The sequence below is a fragment of the Muntiacus reevesi genome, chromosome X, assembly GCF_963930625.1.
Source record: "Muntiacus reevesi chromosome X, mMunRee1.1, whole genome shotgun sequence".
NCBI lineage: Eukaryota > Metazoa > Chordata > Mammalia > Artiodactyla > Cervidae > Muntiacus > Muntiacus reevesi.
This window is the reverse complement of record NC_089271.1, coordinates 115,289,659-115,304,884: the sequence shown is the minus strand read 5'-3', so window position 1 is coordinate 115,304,884 and position 15,226 is coordinate 115,289,659. Positions and strand designations below refer to the sequence as shown.

Genomic DNA, 15,226 nt, shown 5'->3' with positions numbered 1-15,226 from the left:
CTAGTTTATTTTATTTTACCCAAGGTTTTTCCATCTGTCAGAACTAATAACCAAAGGGAAAGAATAGTTAAAGAATGTACTGTACCAATCTTTTGGCCCTGGGTACATTAACTTGATGTCTCACAGGCTCAATTTCCTCATCTACAAAAGGAGGGGACTGAATTAGGGGATTTTAATATAGATTCTTATGCATCAAACCCAGTTTTTATTGATGTGTATTTTTCTGGGTAAAAGGGTCCATATATTTCATTAGATAAACAAGACCCCAAAAGATGAAGAACATTGGTACTTTCCAACTCTGATTTATCTTTGTTTTTTTAATTTTTTTATCTTTGTAAAAAGATACTCTTTTGGAAATTAGTGGTTATGTTAAAATTTTTTGAAGATTTATTTCATAAGGTATTGCAGATAGGAAATAAAAAAAAAGATTAAAAGGATCAGGGCATGTTTATCATTAACAGGATAAACAGAGCTACTCAGAGAGGCCAGGGAATACTAACCATTGTCAAGGGCAATCACCCATACTTCTTTGTGTATGTCACTTCTGATAAGTGGGAATAGAATTTTAGGTTCATGGACTGTGAGATATGACTCAGAATGGCTGCTCCTGTTGAATGTCATTTGGGTAGAAAGGTAGTAAACATACAAAGTATGATATAGGAAGCTAATCTCATCAGCTATATGAAAATCAAATCTAGTGCTTACAGCACATTGCATGTTCTCAAAGTCAGACGGGGTAAAAAAAGCCAAGAAAATAATTTTCTAGAGCTGTATTTATCTATCCTGCCCATAGTAATCACTTATGTATGCATGCAATAAAACTTTTATCTAATCACAGTAAAGCTCACTTATTTGGTCCCCCTGAGAATAAGGATTGTGTTAAAATTAATCTTTTTCAGAATTGGGCAATCTGCTCAAGGTCATAGATGTGAGTTAGGCTTAATGGTTTTCTAAGTCTAAAGTCTTGTGTTTTCTTTCAGGTACTGTACCCTGTTAATTTCCCTGATGGTTGCCATAACTGATTCTCTCTTTTTCCTTAAAACACCTGCTGCATTGGCTTTTGGATTACCACTTTCCTGGTTTTCTCTTGTCTCACTGGTTGCTCATCAGTCTTCCAATTTCTCCAGCCTCTCTCTCTCTTTTTTTTTTTTTTTTTTTGTCATTTTTGGGTTTACCACATGGTTTGTGGGATTTTAGTTCTCCAACCAGGGGTTGAACCAGGGCCCTTGGCAGTGAGAGTATGGAGTCATAACCACTGGACTACCAGGGAAGTCCCTCATTTCTCCAGCCTCTTAATCTCAGTGGACTCCAGAACTCAGTATTTGAGCTCTGCCTCTTTATTTATACTCACCTTGGTGATCTTACCCTGTCTCCTGGCATCAGACACCACAACGACACTTAGGTCTCTGTGTGTGTGCTCAGTTGCTTCAGTCATGTCCAACTCTTTGCTACTCTGGACCGTAGCCCACCAGTCTCCTCTGTCCATGGGTTTCTCCAGGCACAAATACTGGAGAGGGTTGTCATGCCCTTCTTCAGGGGCTCTTCCTGACCTAGGGATCAAACCCATGTCTACTGTGTCTCCTGCATTGGCAGGCAGATTCTTTACCACTAATGCCACCGGGAAGCCCCTCTTAGGTCTCTAGACCTGTATATTTAGCTGTCTGTTTGACACTTGGATGTCTAATATGCATTTCCAACTTAACATGTCCCCAAATAAACTTCTAATATTCCCTCCAAACCCACTTCTCTTGTTGTCTTCTCCATCTCAGTAGATGGCAACTATATCCTTCTAGTTGCTCAGACCCCCAAACCATGACATCACTCTTGATTTCTCCTTATCATTCTTCCCTCATACCCTATATCTGGTCCAATCCTTTAGTATATCATGTGGCTCTGGCTTTTTTTTTTTTTTTTGGCAGCACCATATGGCTTGTGGAATCTTAGTTACTAGACCAGGGATGGAACCCATGCTCCCTGTGATGGAAGCCCAGAGACCACCATGGAATTCCCCGTGTGGCTCTATTTTAAAAACATATTTAGAATCCACCACTTCTCATCACCTCCAGCACTATCAGCTGGTCCAGGACATCATCATACCTTACCTGGATTGTTGCAGAAATCTAGCTGGTCTCCTTGCTGCTACCCTTGTCTTCTCATAACCTTTTCTCAATACAGCATTCAGAGCATTCCTTTTTATTTTTTTATTTTAAACTTTTATTTTGTATTGGGGTATAGATGATTAACAATGTTGTGATAGTTTCAGGTGAATAGCTAAGGGACTCAGCCATACATATAAATGACCCTTTTAAAATTTCAGCTTGTGTTAATCCTCCACTTAGAATCATCCAGTGACTTCCCATCTCAGAGTTAAAGTTGAAGTTGTGAAAGTGGCCTGGAAGGCCTTATACAATTCATATATAAGGCCAGTGGTTTAAAATAGGGCTTCTAACTCGATTAGAGACCTTTATAGAATTTTTGCCACATAGTCTCTCATATGAAATGCAGATCTTCCCTGTATGGGGTTCAAGACCCATGCTTCATAGCATACTTGATATGCATTACCATGTAGTAATTTAATTTTTCCCTTCAGTGTGAAATGTTGACCTGTAGCCTTAACAATTATGATTTCTCTAATTCATAGCTATTTTAAAATGTATTTTGGCTTTAAATAGAACACGTTTATCCTACACTTGTAAGGGCACATTATGGACCAGACAGTAAGTAGGGTGACAAGAATGAATACAAAAGATGTGCACACCAGTAACCTTTGCAGTTGTGAGTGAGTGGTTTAATTGTGCATGTATGTGTAGAGATAATAATCTCATCAGGATTGCATAGTAATCTTTAGACAGAAACCACGGGGGGTAAACTATATGTTGAATTAACTAATTAAAAAATGAAGCAACATGGTTTCTCCTTTTGATTTTTCTCCCTCCCCTTTATTCTTTTATTTTTCAAGAAATAGAAGAGTCACTTTATTTCTGACCAGACATTTGCTAGCTTCACCAGTCCTGTCTAGTTTCAAGCTTCTCTAGTTTTTGTTTTCCATCTTTGGGTTTTAATGATCATTCTCTTTTTGAAACACAAAATGTTCACATAGATATATCCTCAGGCCCTTTTATGGCTAAGCATGGCATTTTACACACAGTAGGCCCTCAAATCTCTGGGTGCTTATAAATATGATTTCTGTCTCATCTATTTGATTTTCTAACTCTATAGTTGAGGTTACAAGATAGTTTTTTTTTTAGTATATAGAAGAGAGGGATGGGATGAAAGATGAAAAATAAAGCCATTTGCTAATAGGATTTTAAAAAAATCTATCCACTGGCAAAGAGAAAGTTCTTAAGTATTGTGTTTTGGGCAGTATATTGAGTCTATTTGCATGTTAGGGACATTTAGAAACAAGAATATTTTACATTGTAAGGAGATTTAAATGCAGAATATAATGAAAGGCCCATTTTTATCAGCCTGCTGTTATTACGTGCCCAAAGAGCCATGAATCAGAAGTTTACAATTTCAATTTGGTATAAAAATTCCCTTCCCTTCCTTTTCTCCTTCTCTTTTACTAGCTATAAGCATGTAGATGAAAACCATCTAACTTGTAATGGAACCCCTATGGAAATTCCTGGAGACAATACAGATAAGTTGAACATCATCTACACTTACTCGGTGAAATTTGAAGTAAGTATTCCATGGCATAATCTTACTTTTTTTTCTAAATCAAGTATATAAATATCATATACTTCAGTAATATTAAAGCCTTTATTTCTATCAATTGAAAGTTGTATAGTGCACCTTAGGAGTCCAAGAAAGAAGGTAAGTTCTTCATGTTAAAACCATTCAAAGGACAATCATTACAGGAATTGCTGTATTTAATCTACTACATTTCAGGTAGCTTGCCAGGTACTTTACTTATTCTTACTTCATATTGAGGTTTGAATGAGGTACATGGGAAACCAGAGAGGTGTCGCCTAGGGTTGGCAGACTGGCTGACTGCTCAAGTGAGACCTTAAAGGAATAGTATCTTGTGGAAGAGACAAAGTCTAGTATAGTGAAAAGAGCAGACATATTGGACATTTGGACTAACCTGCAGTTCAAACTATGGCTTGGCCACTTACTAGACACAAGTGCATAGGCAAGTCATGTGATCTCTGAGGCTCAATTTCTTCTCATGTCATTTCATCCTCATTTTCAGAATATATAAAGCCCATAGTATGATATAGAATAGGTCCTCAACATATAACATTTATTATTATTTGTACATCTGGAATTATCCCTTTTGTGAATAGCTATTTTTATAAAGATGGTATGTATTTTTAGTAAATAGGTAGATAGATTAATAACATTCTGCTGAATAATCTATCAGCTCTTTGAAGCCCATGTTTCCCAAAGGGTTTTCTGGAAACAAATTCCTTCATATTTTATTCATTTTAGCTTTTTTTATTTTAGCTTTATATTTTAAAAGGTGTTACATGAAAAAAAGGATCTATGATGAGGTTACGGTGGATAATGCTAGGTTAAACAATGTTAAAACAATGGCTTTAAGGGTATTCACTATGATAAACAGCATTGTAAATTTCCAAAAGATGATTATAACATGCAGCATTTCATAGACCATGGCACAGCTCATGGGGATATCATTTTCTGTAGGAAAATACTGTGTGTGGTGCTAAAAAGTGCACAACTTTGTACAAATGGGGTATTATATATACTATTTTCACTTACTGTATATGTCATGGACATTTTTCCAGGTCAATAAATACAGAGTCACCACCTTCTTTTTATTGACTACATAGTATATTTAATGTACAGGCTGTAATTAACTTATTTAGTGCCCTATTGATAAAAATCCAAATGTCTAATTTTTAATTCTTATAAACAGTGTTTTAATTAGCACCCCTTTTTATTTGTCTGATTATCTCCTTGCATTAAATTCCTAGAAGTAGGAATTTAGGTAACAGGGTGTACAGAACAGACTTTTAGACTCTGTGGGAGAAGGCGAGGGTGGGATGTTCAGGGTGTAAACATTAAAAAAATATATTTGTTTGCCTGCACTGGGTTTTAGTTGCAGCACACAGGATCTTTGATCTTTGTTGTTGCATGCAGGATCTTTAGTTGCAGCATGTGGGATCTAGTTCCCTCATCAGGGATCAAACCCGGGACCCTGTATTGGGAGCACAGAGTCTTAGCCACTGGACCACCAGGGAAGTCCCAGGGTGTACACATTTTGATAACACATCACCAAATTCTTTGCAAAAAAGTTGGTAGGCTGTTCCCTAGCATGCTCTGCAATACTAGGTTTCTGTCAATTTAAAAAATCTTGCTTCAGAATTTTAATTCTGTGAGTATAACAAAGTGAGATAGATTCATACTAGGCAAACTCCTAAGGGTCTAATATATAAACCAAAACACCAATTTCATAATTTATATGGAGAACTCTAAATGCCTCGTTGACCACATCATTCATGTTAGCTGGTTGGCACATCTGCCTATGATAAAGAGATATGAGAAATATAAATAGAGTAGAATAAGTAGAAAGTTTCTTGGTGAACATAGGACTCCAGAGAAAAAGGAAGACAAGTATTAAAAGATGATATTCACATGGCACATGGACCAGATGTTCATATTCATGGGTCAGGTACTCTTAGCCTTGGACAGTTTTAGAGGTTCTTCCCCAGAAAATGAACAATAGGGCTTTCCTTTCATAGGGAAAACTTTTTATCACTATGTAGGTATATGTATTTCTCTTTATAGTTTTCCTTAAAGACTATGTGTCATATTTTTGATTCAGTTTTGATTATACTTGATTTTATACAAGGCTTATTTCTTATAGCTTTGGATATGCTTTCCTGAGACAAAACCCTAATCACCTTATTTGGGATCAGGTCTCAAATCTCTTTGAACACTTACAAATTGTGCTTGGTTTGTGTCATTTCTATAGATGGCCTGACAGCCATTATAACACAATTCTTCCTAATCTCATTCTCAAAGCAATTCCAGTTTGGGGATGCCTTGCTTTTGTCCCTGTGTATCACCTAGAGTGGTTATCTCCATTTTATAAATGAGGATCCTAAAGCCCAGCGAGCTGAAGTAATTTTCTCCAGATCATAGCTAGCAGGAGGTGGAAGTGATATTCAAACTCAGGTCTGTTTGGCCCCAAACTCATAGTTTTTCCACTATTCCATTCTGACTTTCTATATTAAAGGTCTATTATATTTTCTGCCTACAGAGTTACTGTAAAGAAAATGAGAAGCGTTTATGTTAGAGATATGTGTGTGTACTTTGAGTCATCCAGCTAGAGGTCAGGATTACTTGATCCTACATCCTGCAGTTTACCCAAAATACAATTGGTGAAAACAGGCAATTTACCAGTCCAATAAGTATAGTCCAGTCTTCTAATCTCTGGATGAAACACAGAAGTGTAATCTGGGAAAAGGAATGAAGTACACCCTGAAGAAATTAAAATAACCTTTCCCTAGTGATTGAAAATAGTATTCCAACTCCAAGCTATTACCAGAAGTAGATTGAAGAGTGGAAGCTCTTATATATTTTTATCACTTATCAATTGGCTATTAAAATTAAGTGTAGGATGGTAACAGACTTATTTGTGGTGATTATTTTGAAATGTATAGAAATATTGAATCACTATGTTGTGTAACAAGAACTGACAGAGTTGTAGGTCAATTATACTTCAAAAACAAACTCAGAGAAAGAGATTAGATTTGTGGTTACTGGAAGCAGGGGATGAAGGGAGGAAGGAATTAGATGATGGTGGTCATAACTACAAACTTGGAGTTATAAGATAAATAAGTGCTAGGGATGTAATGTACATCATGATAAATATAATTAATGCTGTATGTTATATATGAAAGTTGGGAGTAAATCCTAGGAGTTCTGATCATAAGGAAAACATATTTTTTAATTTCTTTAATTTTATATCTATATGAGATGATGGATGCTCACTAAACCTATTCTGGTCATGATTTCATGACATATGTTAAGTCCCATCATTATGCTGTACACCTTAAATATATACAGTGCTGTGTATCAATTATACTCAGTAAAACTGGGAGAAAAAAAATAATAACATAAATTTAAGTGTAAGAACGCTTATGTTTACAGGAAATGTCAAGGGAAAGCACATCTAAACTCTAAAAGTTTAGACTCAAGCCAGGGGCCTACATGGTATGGTGTTAGTGATCTGTCTGCCTGTTAGGAAGCAACTGTGGCAGTTAAAAGAGCTAAAGTGCAAGTTTAGATGCAGCTATAGCATATGGGGGTTTTGGGGGGAATTGCCTTATTTGGGGTAAGGTCTCAACTCCTTGTTCTTTAACTTTCCTTAATCCTGGGAGCTATTTCAGAGGAGGAATATTCCTTCCCATTGAAACTCATTTAAGGTGCTTAGAAGGCCTGTGGCTTCCAGATGTGGTACAATGGAAAGAACCAGACAAACCCAAGGTCTGAATCCTGGCTTTGACATTTCTTAGCTGTGTGAATTTGGGCAGGTTACATTGAGCCTATATTTCCTGATCTGTAAAATAGGGATAAAATAGTTACCTCATGTGATTGCTAGCAGAGATAAGTTAACAAACATATAAAATATTTAGCACAGCTCCTAGCCAGTAGTAGACACACAGTGTTTCCTCTTCCTTCTCTCAGATACAGGAGCGCTTGCTTTATAAATGTCTTATACAAAAGTAGCTCATAGGTGCAGAGTGCACTTATACAGTGAGAATGTACTAAGCCACAATGTTCTTTTTTTGGCCTTTACTTAATTGCTTTTAACCACAATAGTCTGTATCTGAACACCAAAAAGTTGCTGTTACAGTTGTGGGGAGGGCGCCAGGAAGAGTGGTTATGAATATCTCTGATGGTGTTGTTTCTTTATTTTCTGTCTTGGGTTGAAAATGTTTGTGTTTTTTTAAAAAATTTTTACCCAGTGATAATCGTACACATCAACATGTCCCAAAGTGCATTCCCGAGAATGCTAGTCAAATAAATTTGGAAAATGCTACTTTCTACTGTCTGCTTTTGTAGCTTCAGAAAGCACATGAGTGTTTGATGTTTTTTAGTTGCTATATCTGACTCTTTTCAACCCCATGGACTGTAGCCCACTGGGTTCCTCTGTCCATGGGATTTGCCAGGCAAGAATACTGGAGTGGATTGCCATTTTCTTCTCTAGGAGACCTGCCCGACTCAGGGATCAAATTCACACTCCTGCTTGATAGGCATATTCTTTACTGCTGAATCACCTGGGAAGCCCACATCAGTGTTTTAAAGTCTCCTAATAGAGAAACCTTTGACTGAGTCTAACTCAACAGTTTAGAATCGTCTTTTGACTATGGAGTACTATTCTGGAGTAGCATTTATATCCCACTGAAGATTCTACTTTGTGTACACTAGGTGTACATGGTTGTTGTGTCTTACAGTAGCTTACAAGATTCTACTGAACTAGAAATTTTTACTTTTTAAATTAAAAAAAAATTTATTGAACTATAGTTGATATACAATATCATGTAAGTTTCAGGTGTACAGCACAGAGATTCAGTTATACATGCATATATATATATATATTATTTTTTAGATTTTTTTCCCCTTATAAGTTATTACATAATAGCGAGTATAGTTTCCTGTGCTATTTAGTAGGTCCTTGTCAGTTGTTTTAAGTAAAAAAAAAATTATAGTAGTAATTCATGTTCATTGTAAAAATATAGAAAGATCACAAAATGTAAATAAAAGTCATTTAGAATACCACCATGTGCTGAGAACCACCATGAAAATTTTGATATGGAATTAAGAGATAATTCTGAAATCAGGCAGCTGGGTTTGAATTCCTGTTTTCTACCACTACTTAACTATACTAGCTCTTGCCTACCATTTACCTCTTCAGACTTCAGTTTCTTCATTTGTAAAACTGGGTCAATAATAGTAATTATCTACATCACAGGTGTGAAATTTAAATAAGGAAGTATAACTAAAGGCACGTGGTATAGTTTCTGACACAAAGAAGGAGCTCAAACAATGCTTGCTACTAGTAGTGTCATTAGGTTGTGAGAATTGGATGAGCTACATTGTTTTGTAACCTGCCCTTTTAACTTAACCATATAATGTAAACACTTGCCATATGATTAAATTTTCTTCTGCATTATCTAAATTTAAACTTGGTGAGATTATATTATTTTAAATTTAAGATTATGAAAATGAAAGTTCAATTCTCTACAATAAAAAATCATATTGAACCTATAACATAGCTTTCAGTGGACAAATGAGAAGCTGTGTACTTAATTATCATTTATTGAATTTCTTCAATGGGAATGACAGAATTTGAAAATAAGTATCTTTTTCTGGATTTCCCTGGTACTTCAGTGGTTAGGACTCCTCGCTTCCAATGCAGGGGGCACAGGTTCAGTCCCTGGTTGGGGAATTAAGATCCCACATGCCAGACAGTGCAGTAAAAAGAAAAAAAAGAGGTTTCCTTTCATCCTCCAACTAAATAATTGATTCAGGTCAATAATTGATTAAAGGATATTAAAACTGTAGATGACTGAGTGCTGGAGAAACTGGGTTATTCTCACAGTGACAAAGTAGCACTCCATAGATTATTTTCTAACTGTAAATGAGAAAATATAAAAATAAATGGATAAAATAAATATGACAAATAGGAATTCATACTGATCTCTCTGACCGCAGTGGTCATGCTAGCCCTCTCCTCTTGTTGATCTGTAACTTCTTTCTCCAATATTGAGAAACCTGGGTCCCATTATCCACAAGATACTGACTTTTTGGTCAACTGAAGCACACACGTAAAATATTGTCTCCTGCTAACCCATAGTCCTGTGAGAAACAAATGTATTAAACAGTATATAGTGTTCGTGTAGCACTTTTTTGATAAATACCTTACATTCTTCTTTCTTGAACCAAATCTTTAAAATCTGATGTATGTTTTACACTTAGAGCTCATCTCACTTAGGACTGGCACATTTCAAGTGCTGACTAGCCATGTGTGACTAGCTGCCGCCATCTTAGCTAGATCTAGACCTCCACATTTTCAGGGACTGTCTGTTTTGATCTGTGTTTGTACATGTTCTTTGCCTTTTGCTACTTCTCACTCTTAATACAGAAAATCCCACCAGGTCATTTAATAGACTATAGTATAGTTGTAAAAATTTTGTCTTTTTGCTTTTTAATTGAACGTCTGTGCACTTTGTGTTTTCAGAAAATGATACATGTTTCCATGTGGGTATAAAGTTTGGTGTTTATATAATGATTTTGTTCAGAAGTTACTGAAAGATGGGACCATAATGATTAACATTTGAATGAAGACCTTTTATTCATCTGTTTATATAGCAAATATTTTTGAGGGTCTATTATGTTCCTGGGCTTCTCTGGTGGCTCAGCAGTAAAGAATCCACCTGCAATGCTGGAGACATAAGAATTACACTTATAAGAAAGGGAAGATGTAAATCTAGTGCGGTATTATTAATGTCTCTAGTTGGTGACATGGTGCTTCCCTGGTGGCTCAGTGGTAAAGAATCTGCCAGTCAATGCAGGATATGTGGGTTTGATCCCTGGGTCAGGAAGATCCCCTGGAGGAGGGCATGGCAACCCACTCCAGTATTCTTGCCTGGGGCATCCCATGGACAGACGAGCCTGGTGGGCTACAGTCCACCAGGTCGCAAAGAGTTGGACACAACTGAGCGACTTGGCATGCATGATTATGTGCCTAGCATGGGAATTTTTATAAAGTACCTAGTTTAACTTTATTTTTCATACCTGCCTCTTGAAGGCAAGTATTTTAAATCTCCATTTTTTTTTTTTTTTTTGGCCTCTTGACTTGTAGAATCTTAGTTCCCTGATCAGGGATTGAACCCAGGCCACAGCAGTGAAAGTGCCAAGTCCTAACCACTGGACCACCAGGAATTCCCTTTAAATCTTCATTTTATAGACTATAAAACAGACTCATAAAGTCACTTGCCCAAGGTCACAAATGTAAAGAATTATAAATCTAGATTAAGTTGACTACAGAATCCAGGCTCCTAAAACAGCCACTTTAATGGTATGAGTTTATTTTTATTTTTTATCTATTTATTTTTTGGCTATACCAAGTGGCATGTGGAATCTTGCTTTCCTGACTTCCAGGGAAGTCCCCAGGGTGTGTGTTTACAATGGGCAGGAACTATGCCTAGGAATGAAGGGTGGGTACGGGAGGGCTTTACAGACAGCCCCAGGGGGAGGGCGGGGCTCTGGCGGGAGGACAGCGTCTAGAGGCCAGCAGGCCCTGGGGCGTCCAGAAGGTGAGGCCCTGAGGGGACTGGTGGAGGGGTTGGCTTCCCAGAAACCCCCAGGGTTCAGGTGGGCAGGGGAGGCCAGATCCCACCATCCAGGCCCAGGCTGGGCAGAACTCCCAGGTGCTAGGAAGGCTTTTTAAGAGAGAGGCCTTGACCTAGTCCTTGAAGGATGCTGAGGATGGTTTGGATAGCATGGGTAGAATGTGCAAGGCATTCTGGGAAAGGTCATAGACTGAGTTAAAAGACCTGGAATTTAGGAATTTGGAGGGAGCCAGCAGAAGGGCTTTCCAGGTGAGAATGTACATGTGTATGTGGGGAACAGTGAATAGATTTGTCTGAAAGAAATTTTTTTCATTTGTTTATTCATTCATCAATAGGTAATAAGTGCATTCTAGGTGCCAGGTGTTAAGTCCTGGGTATATAAAGGCCAAAAAGATTCAGTATAACACCCCAGACTTTAACAGTTTATGTGTAAACAGTATTCATAGAAAGGTTAGAAAGATAGATTTGAGACACATTTTGAATGGCCTTGAATGCTGGGCTAAGGTAATTTTCTACTCATCATATTTTACTTTAGAAAACTTACTGTTTATACCACCAATTAAAGATTTTTTTGATTTCACTCTAATCACATTAATTTTAGTTATGTATCTGTGTATGTGAGTTATATAAGGTTTAGTTGTGGGCTAGCTTGAGACCCTAGCCACATATATAGATTGTTTTTTGCAAGATGCATTCCTGATTTTCAGGCACCATGGACCAATAACTGAATTTGAGAATCAGAGATTTTTGGTACTGGTTTACTTCAAACTCATACTTGACCTTGAGCAAGTTCATTTTCTTTTCTGGACTTCAATTTCCCTATAGTAGAGTGAGGGAATGGAGCTGGATCAGTAGTTCTCAACCCTATCAGATTAATATCTTCTTTTAATAACAAATGTTTTATCCTTCTCCCTTTGCTGTTGTAAAACAATTTTAATAGATACTAGATAATTATACTTGTCTTACATGTAGTTTCAAGAGACATCAGTATAGCACCACAACTATAATATAAAGGAGGAATAAAAAAATCAATTTTTAATAAGATATATTTCAGTCATTGTTAGATGCTTGCACCTTTGTGTATTCGTGCGTGTGTGCATGCTCAGTCATGTCCCACTCTATGGGACCCTATGGACTACATACAGCCTGCCAGTTTCTTTGGTCCATGGAATTTTCCTGGCAAGAATACTGGAGTAGATTGCAATTTCCTCCTCCAGGGACCTGTGTGTATAATCATTGTAAATATGATATATATGAATACAGATGAATATGAGACTATTTTATATTGGTGTCTCAAATATCACACCTTCCTAAAGGATGCCATGATTTTCTGAAATGTTGATTAATTTTAATAAAGTTTCAAGCCAAACAGTACCATTTTCCCTCAATTTACATGGTCGTTGCATTCCTGGGGGAAAAAGAAATGTATATTAACTTGCCTGCCAATGCAGAAGATGCTGGAGACAAGAGTTCAATCCCTTGGTCAGGAAGAGCCCCTGGAGGAGGGTATGGGAACCAACTCCAGTATTCTTGCCTGGAGATTCACATGGACAGAGAAGCCTGGCAGGTCACAGTCCACAGGGTTGCAAAGAGTTGGACACGACTGAAAAGATTTAGCACACAAAAATACTTTAATTGTAAAATGAAGTTAGAATCTAGCTGCATATAATCAGAAGCAGTTTTTCACTCATGTAAATGGTGGATGGGGGCTTTTGGAAGTTGTTCTCAATTCTTTGTGTGGGTCTCCCAGTGCCCTGCAGGACGTCTGGCATTCTGCTATGCTTCTAATACCAGTAGTATCCTTGCGTCGTTTCATTATGTCCCCTAGAGGGTGCTGTTCTCCCTGTTGAAAACAACTAGACTGAAAGAAGCTCTAGTTGCCTGCCCCTTGATTCTTTGATTCCCTGCAGGTGTTTTTACTGAGTGAAACTCATCATATACTGGGTCCTGAATCAAGAACTCTCATCTATATTTCTGCCTTTGCTTCTTGTGATTTCATTAGAAAGAGCATTAAAGACCTGCCTACCTCATATGCTTTTATGTCTTATAAAAGATTTTGAAACTCTGGGATGTAAAGATGCAGAATTAATTAATTTTAAATGGATTTAAAAAATGGGTTCCACCATTTAGTTATCTTTTTACGTTTGTCATTTTGTCTCAAATGTGCCTTAGGATTTTAAAATAATTTCTTATTTTCTTATGGAGGAGTAGTATGTGTTGTGGACTGTTATTTCCAGCAGATGGCAATGTTTGGTGCAAAAACTACTTGATTTAACAACTGCAGATTTTCTAGGCTCTCTTTGTATTTAAAAGCCAAACTTCATAATGTATATTTGAAACTATCTCTTTTTTTTAAGTTTTATTTTTTCTTCCAGTTTTATTGAGCTGTAATTGATATGCAGCATGGTATGAGTTTAGGGGCTTCCCAGGTGGTGCAGTGGTAAAGAATTCTTCTGCCAATGCAGGAGATGCAAGAGATGTGGATTCAATCCCTTTGTCAGGAAAATCCCCTGGAGGAGGGCATGGCAACCCACTCGAGTATTCTTGCCTGGGAAATCCCCTGACAGAGGAGACTGGTGGGCTACAGTCCATGGGGTCACAAAGAGTCGGACACAACTGATTGATTGAGCACTGTATGAGTTTAAGGTGGACAGCATTATGGTTTGACTTATGTCATGAAATGATGACCACAATAAATTTAGTGAACATTCATCATCTCATATAGATACAAAATTAAAGAAATAGCAAAGCAATATTTTTTCCTTGTGATGAGAACTCTTGGGATTTACTCTTTTAACAACTTTCATATGTAACATACAGTAGTGTTAATTATATTTATCATGTTGTACATTACATCCCTAGTACTTGTTTACCTCATAACTGGAAATTTGTCCCTTTGACCATCTTCATCTACTTTCCCCTCTCCCCATTTCCACTTCTGGTAACTACAAATATGATCCCCTTTTCTATGGATTTATTTGTTTGTTGTTTTTGAAGTATAATTGACTTATAATACTATGTTAGTTCTTGTTTGTTACAAAACAGTGATCCGATATTTCTATCCATTTTAAAATGATCACCGCAATAAGTCGTTACCATCTGTCACCATACAAAGGTATTACATAATCATTGACTAGATTCCTCACCCTGTACATTTCATACTTGTGACTCATTTATTTTGCAACTGGAAGTTTGTACCTTTTAATTTCCCTCACTTATTTCACTCCTTGTTAGAAGGCTTGATATGAGTTAACTTGCTTAAGTCAATGGACATTAGTCTGGTGAAGAAATGCATGCAATTCAAATTTTGACAAATTAAGTCACACTTTAGTATAATAACAATATTTTAATAATAAAATGGCTAAGACAAATCCTTTCATGCAATGACTATCTATCCCTGGATTTGTCAGTCTGTAAATTCAGATTTTCTAAAATAACTTATTTAGAAAGAATTTCGTACTACAGAAAAATTGCTAAAATAACACAAAGAACTCTTGTAGTCCCTTTAACCAGATACTCCAATGTTTAACATTTTACTTCATTTGCTCCATTGTTCACTCTTCTCTCTGTGTCCATTATCTTTAGTCTTTCTGTGAATCCTTTGAGAGCTAGATGTTGTCTCATCACCCCTAAATCTGCCAGAGTGTCTTTCCCTAAAACAAGCATGCAACAGTGCAAACCAGGAATCAATATTGGCATTACAGCATTACATTACCATCTGATTCATATTCATCCATTCAGATTTCGCCAGCTGACCAACAATGTCACTTTCCCCCTTTCTGGTTCAGTATACTTTCCAGAATTACATGTTATATTTAGTTAAAAAAAATTTTTTTTTCCATTTATTTTTATTAGTTGGAGGCTAATTACTTTACAATATTGTAGTGGGTTTTACC

At 36.8% G+C, this 15,226-nt stretch overlaps 1 protein-coding gene across 3 annotated transcripts in view; it reads left to right on the top strand.

Annotated features, from left to right (window-relative positions):
• The window catches only part of LOC136153771 (transmembrane 9 superfamily member 2-like), an 82,942-nt gene that overhangs the window by 18,959 nt on the left and 48,757 nt on the right, over positions 1-15,226 (top strand). For all 3 annotated transcript variants that reach the window (XM_065915877.1, XM_065915876.1, XM_065915878.1), the window contains exon 7: positions 3,570-3,681. In XM_065915877.1, coding sequence (XP_065771949.1) covers positions 3,570-3,681 — 112 coding nt within the window. The remainder of the gene's footprint in view (positions 1-3,569; positions 3,682-15,226) is intronic.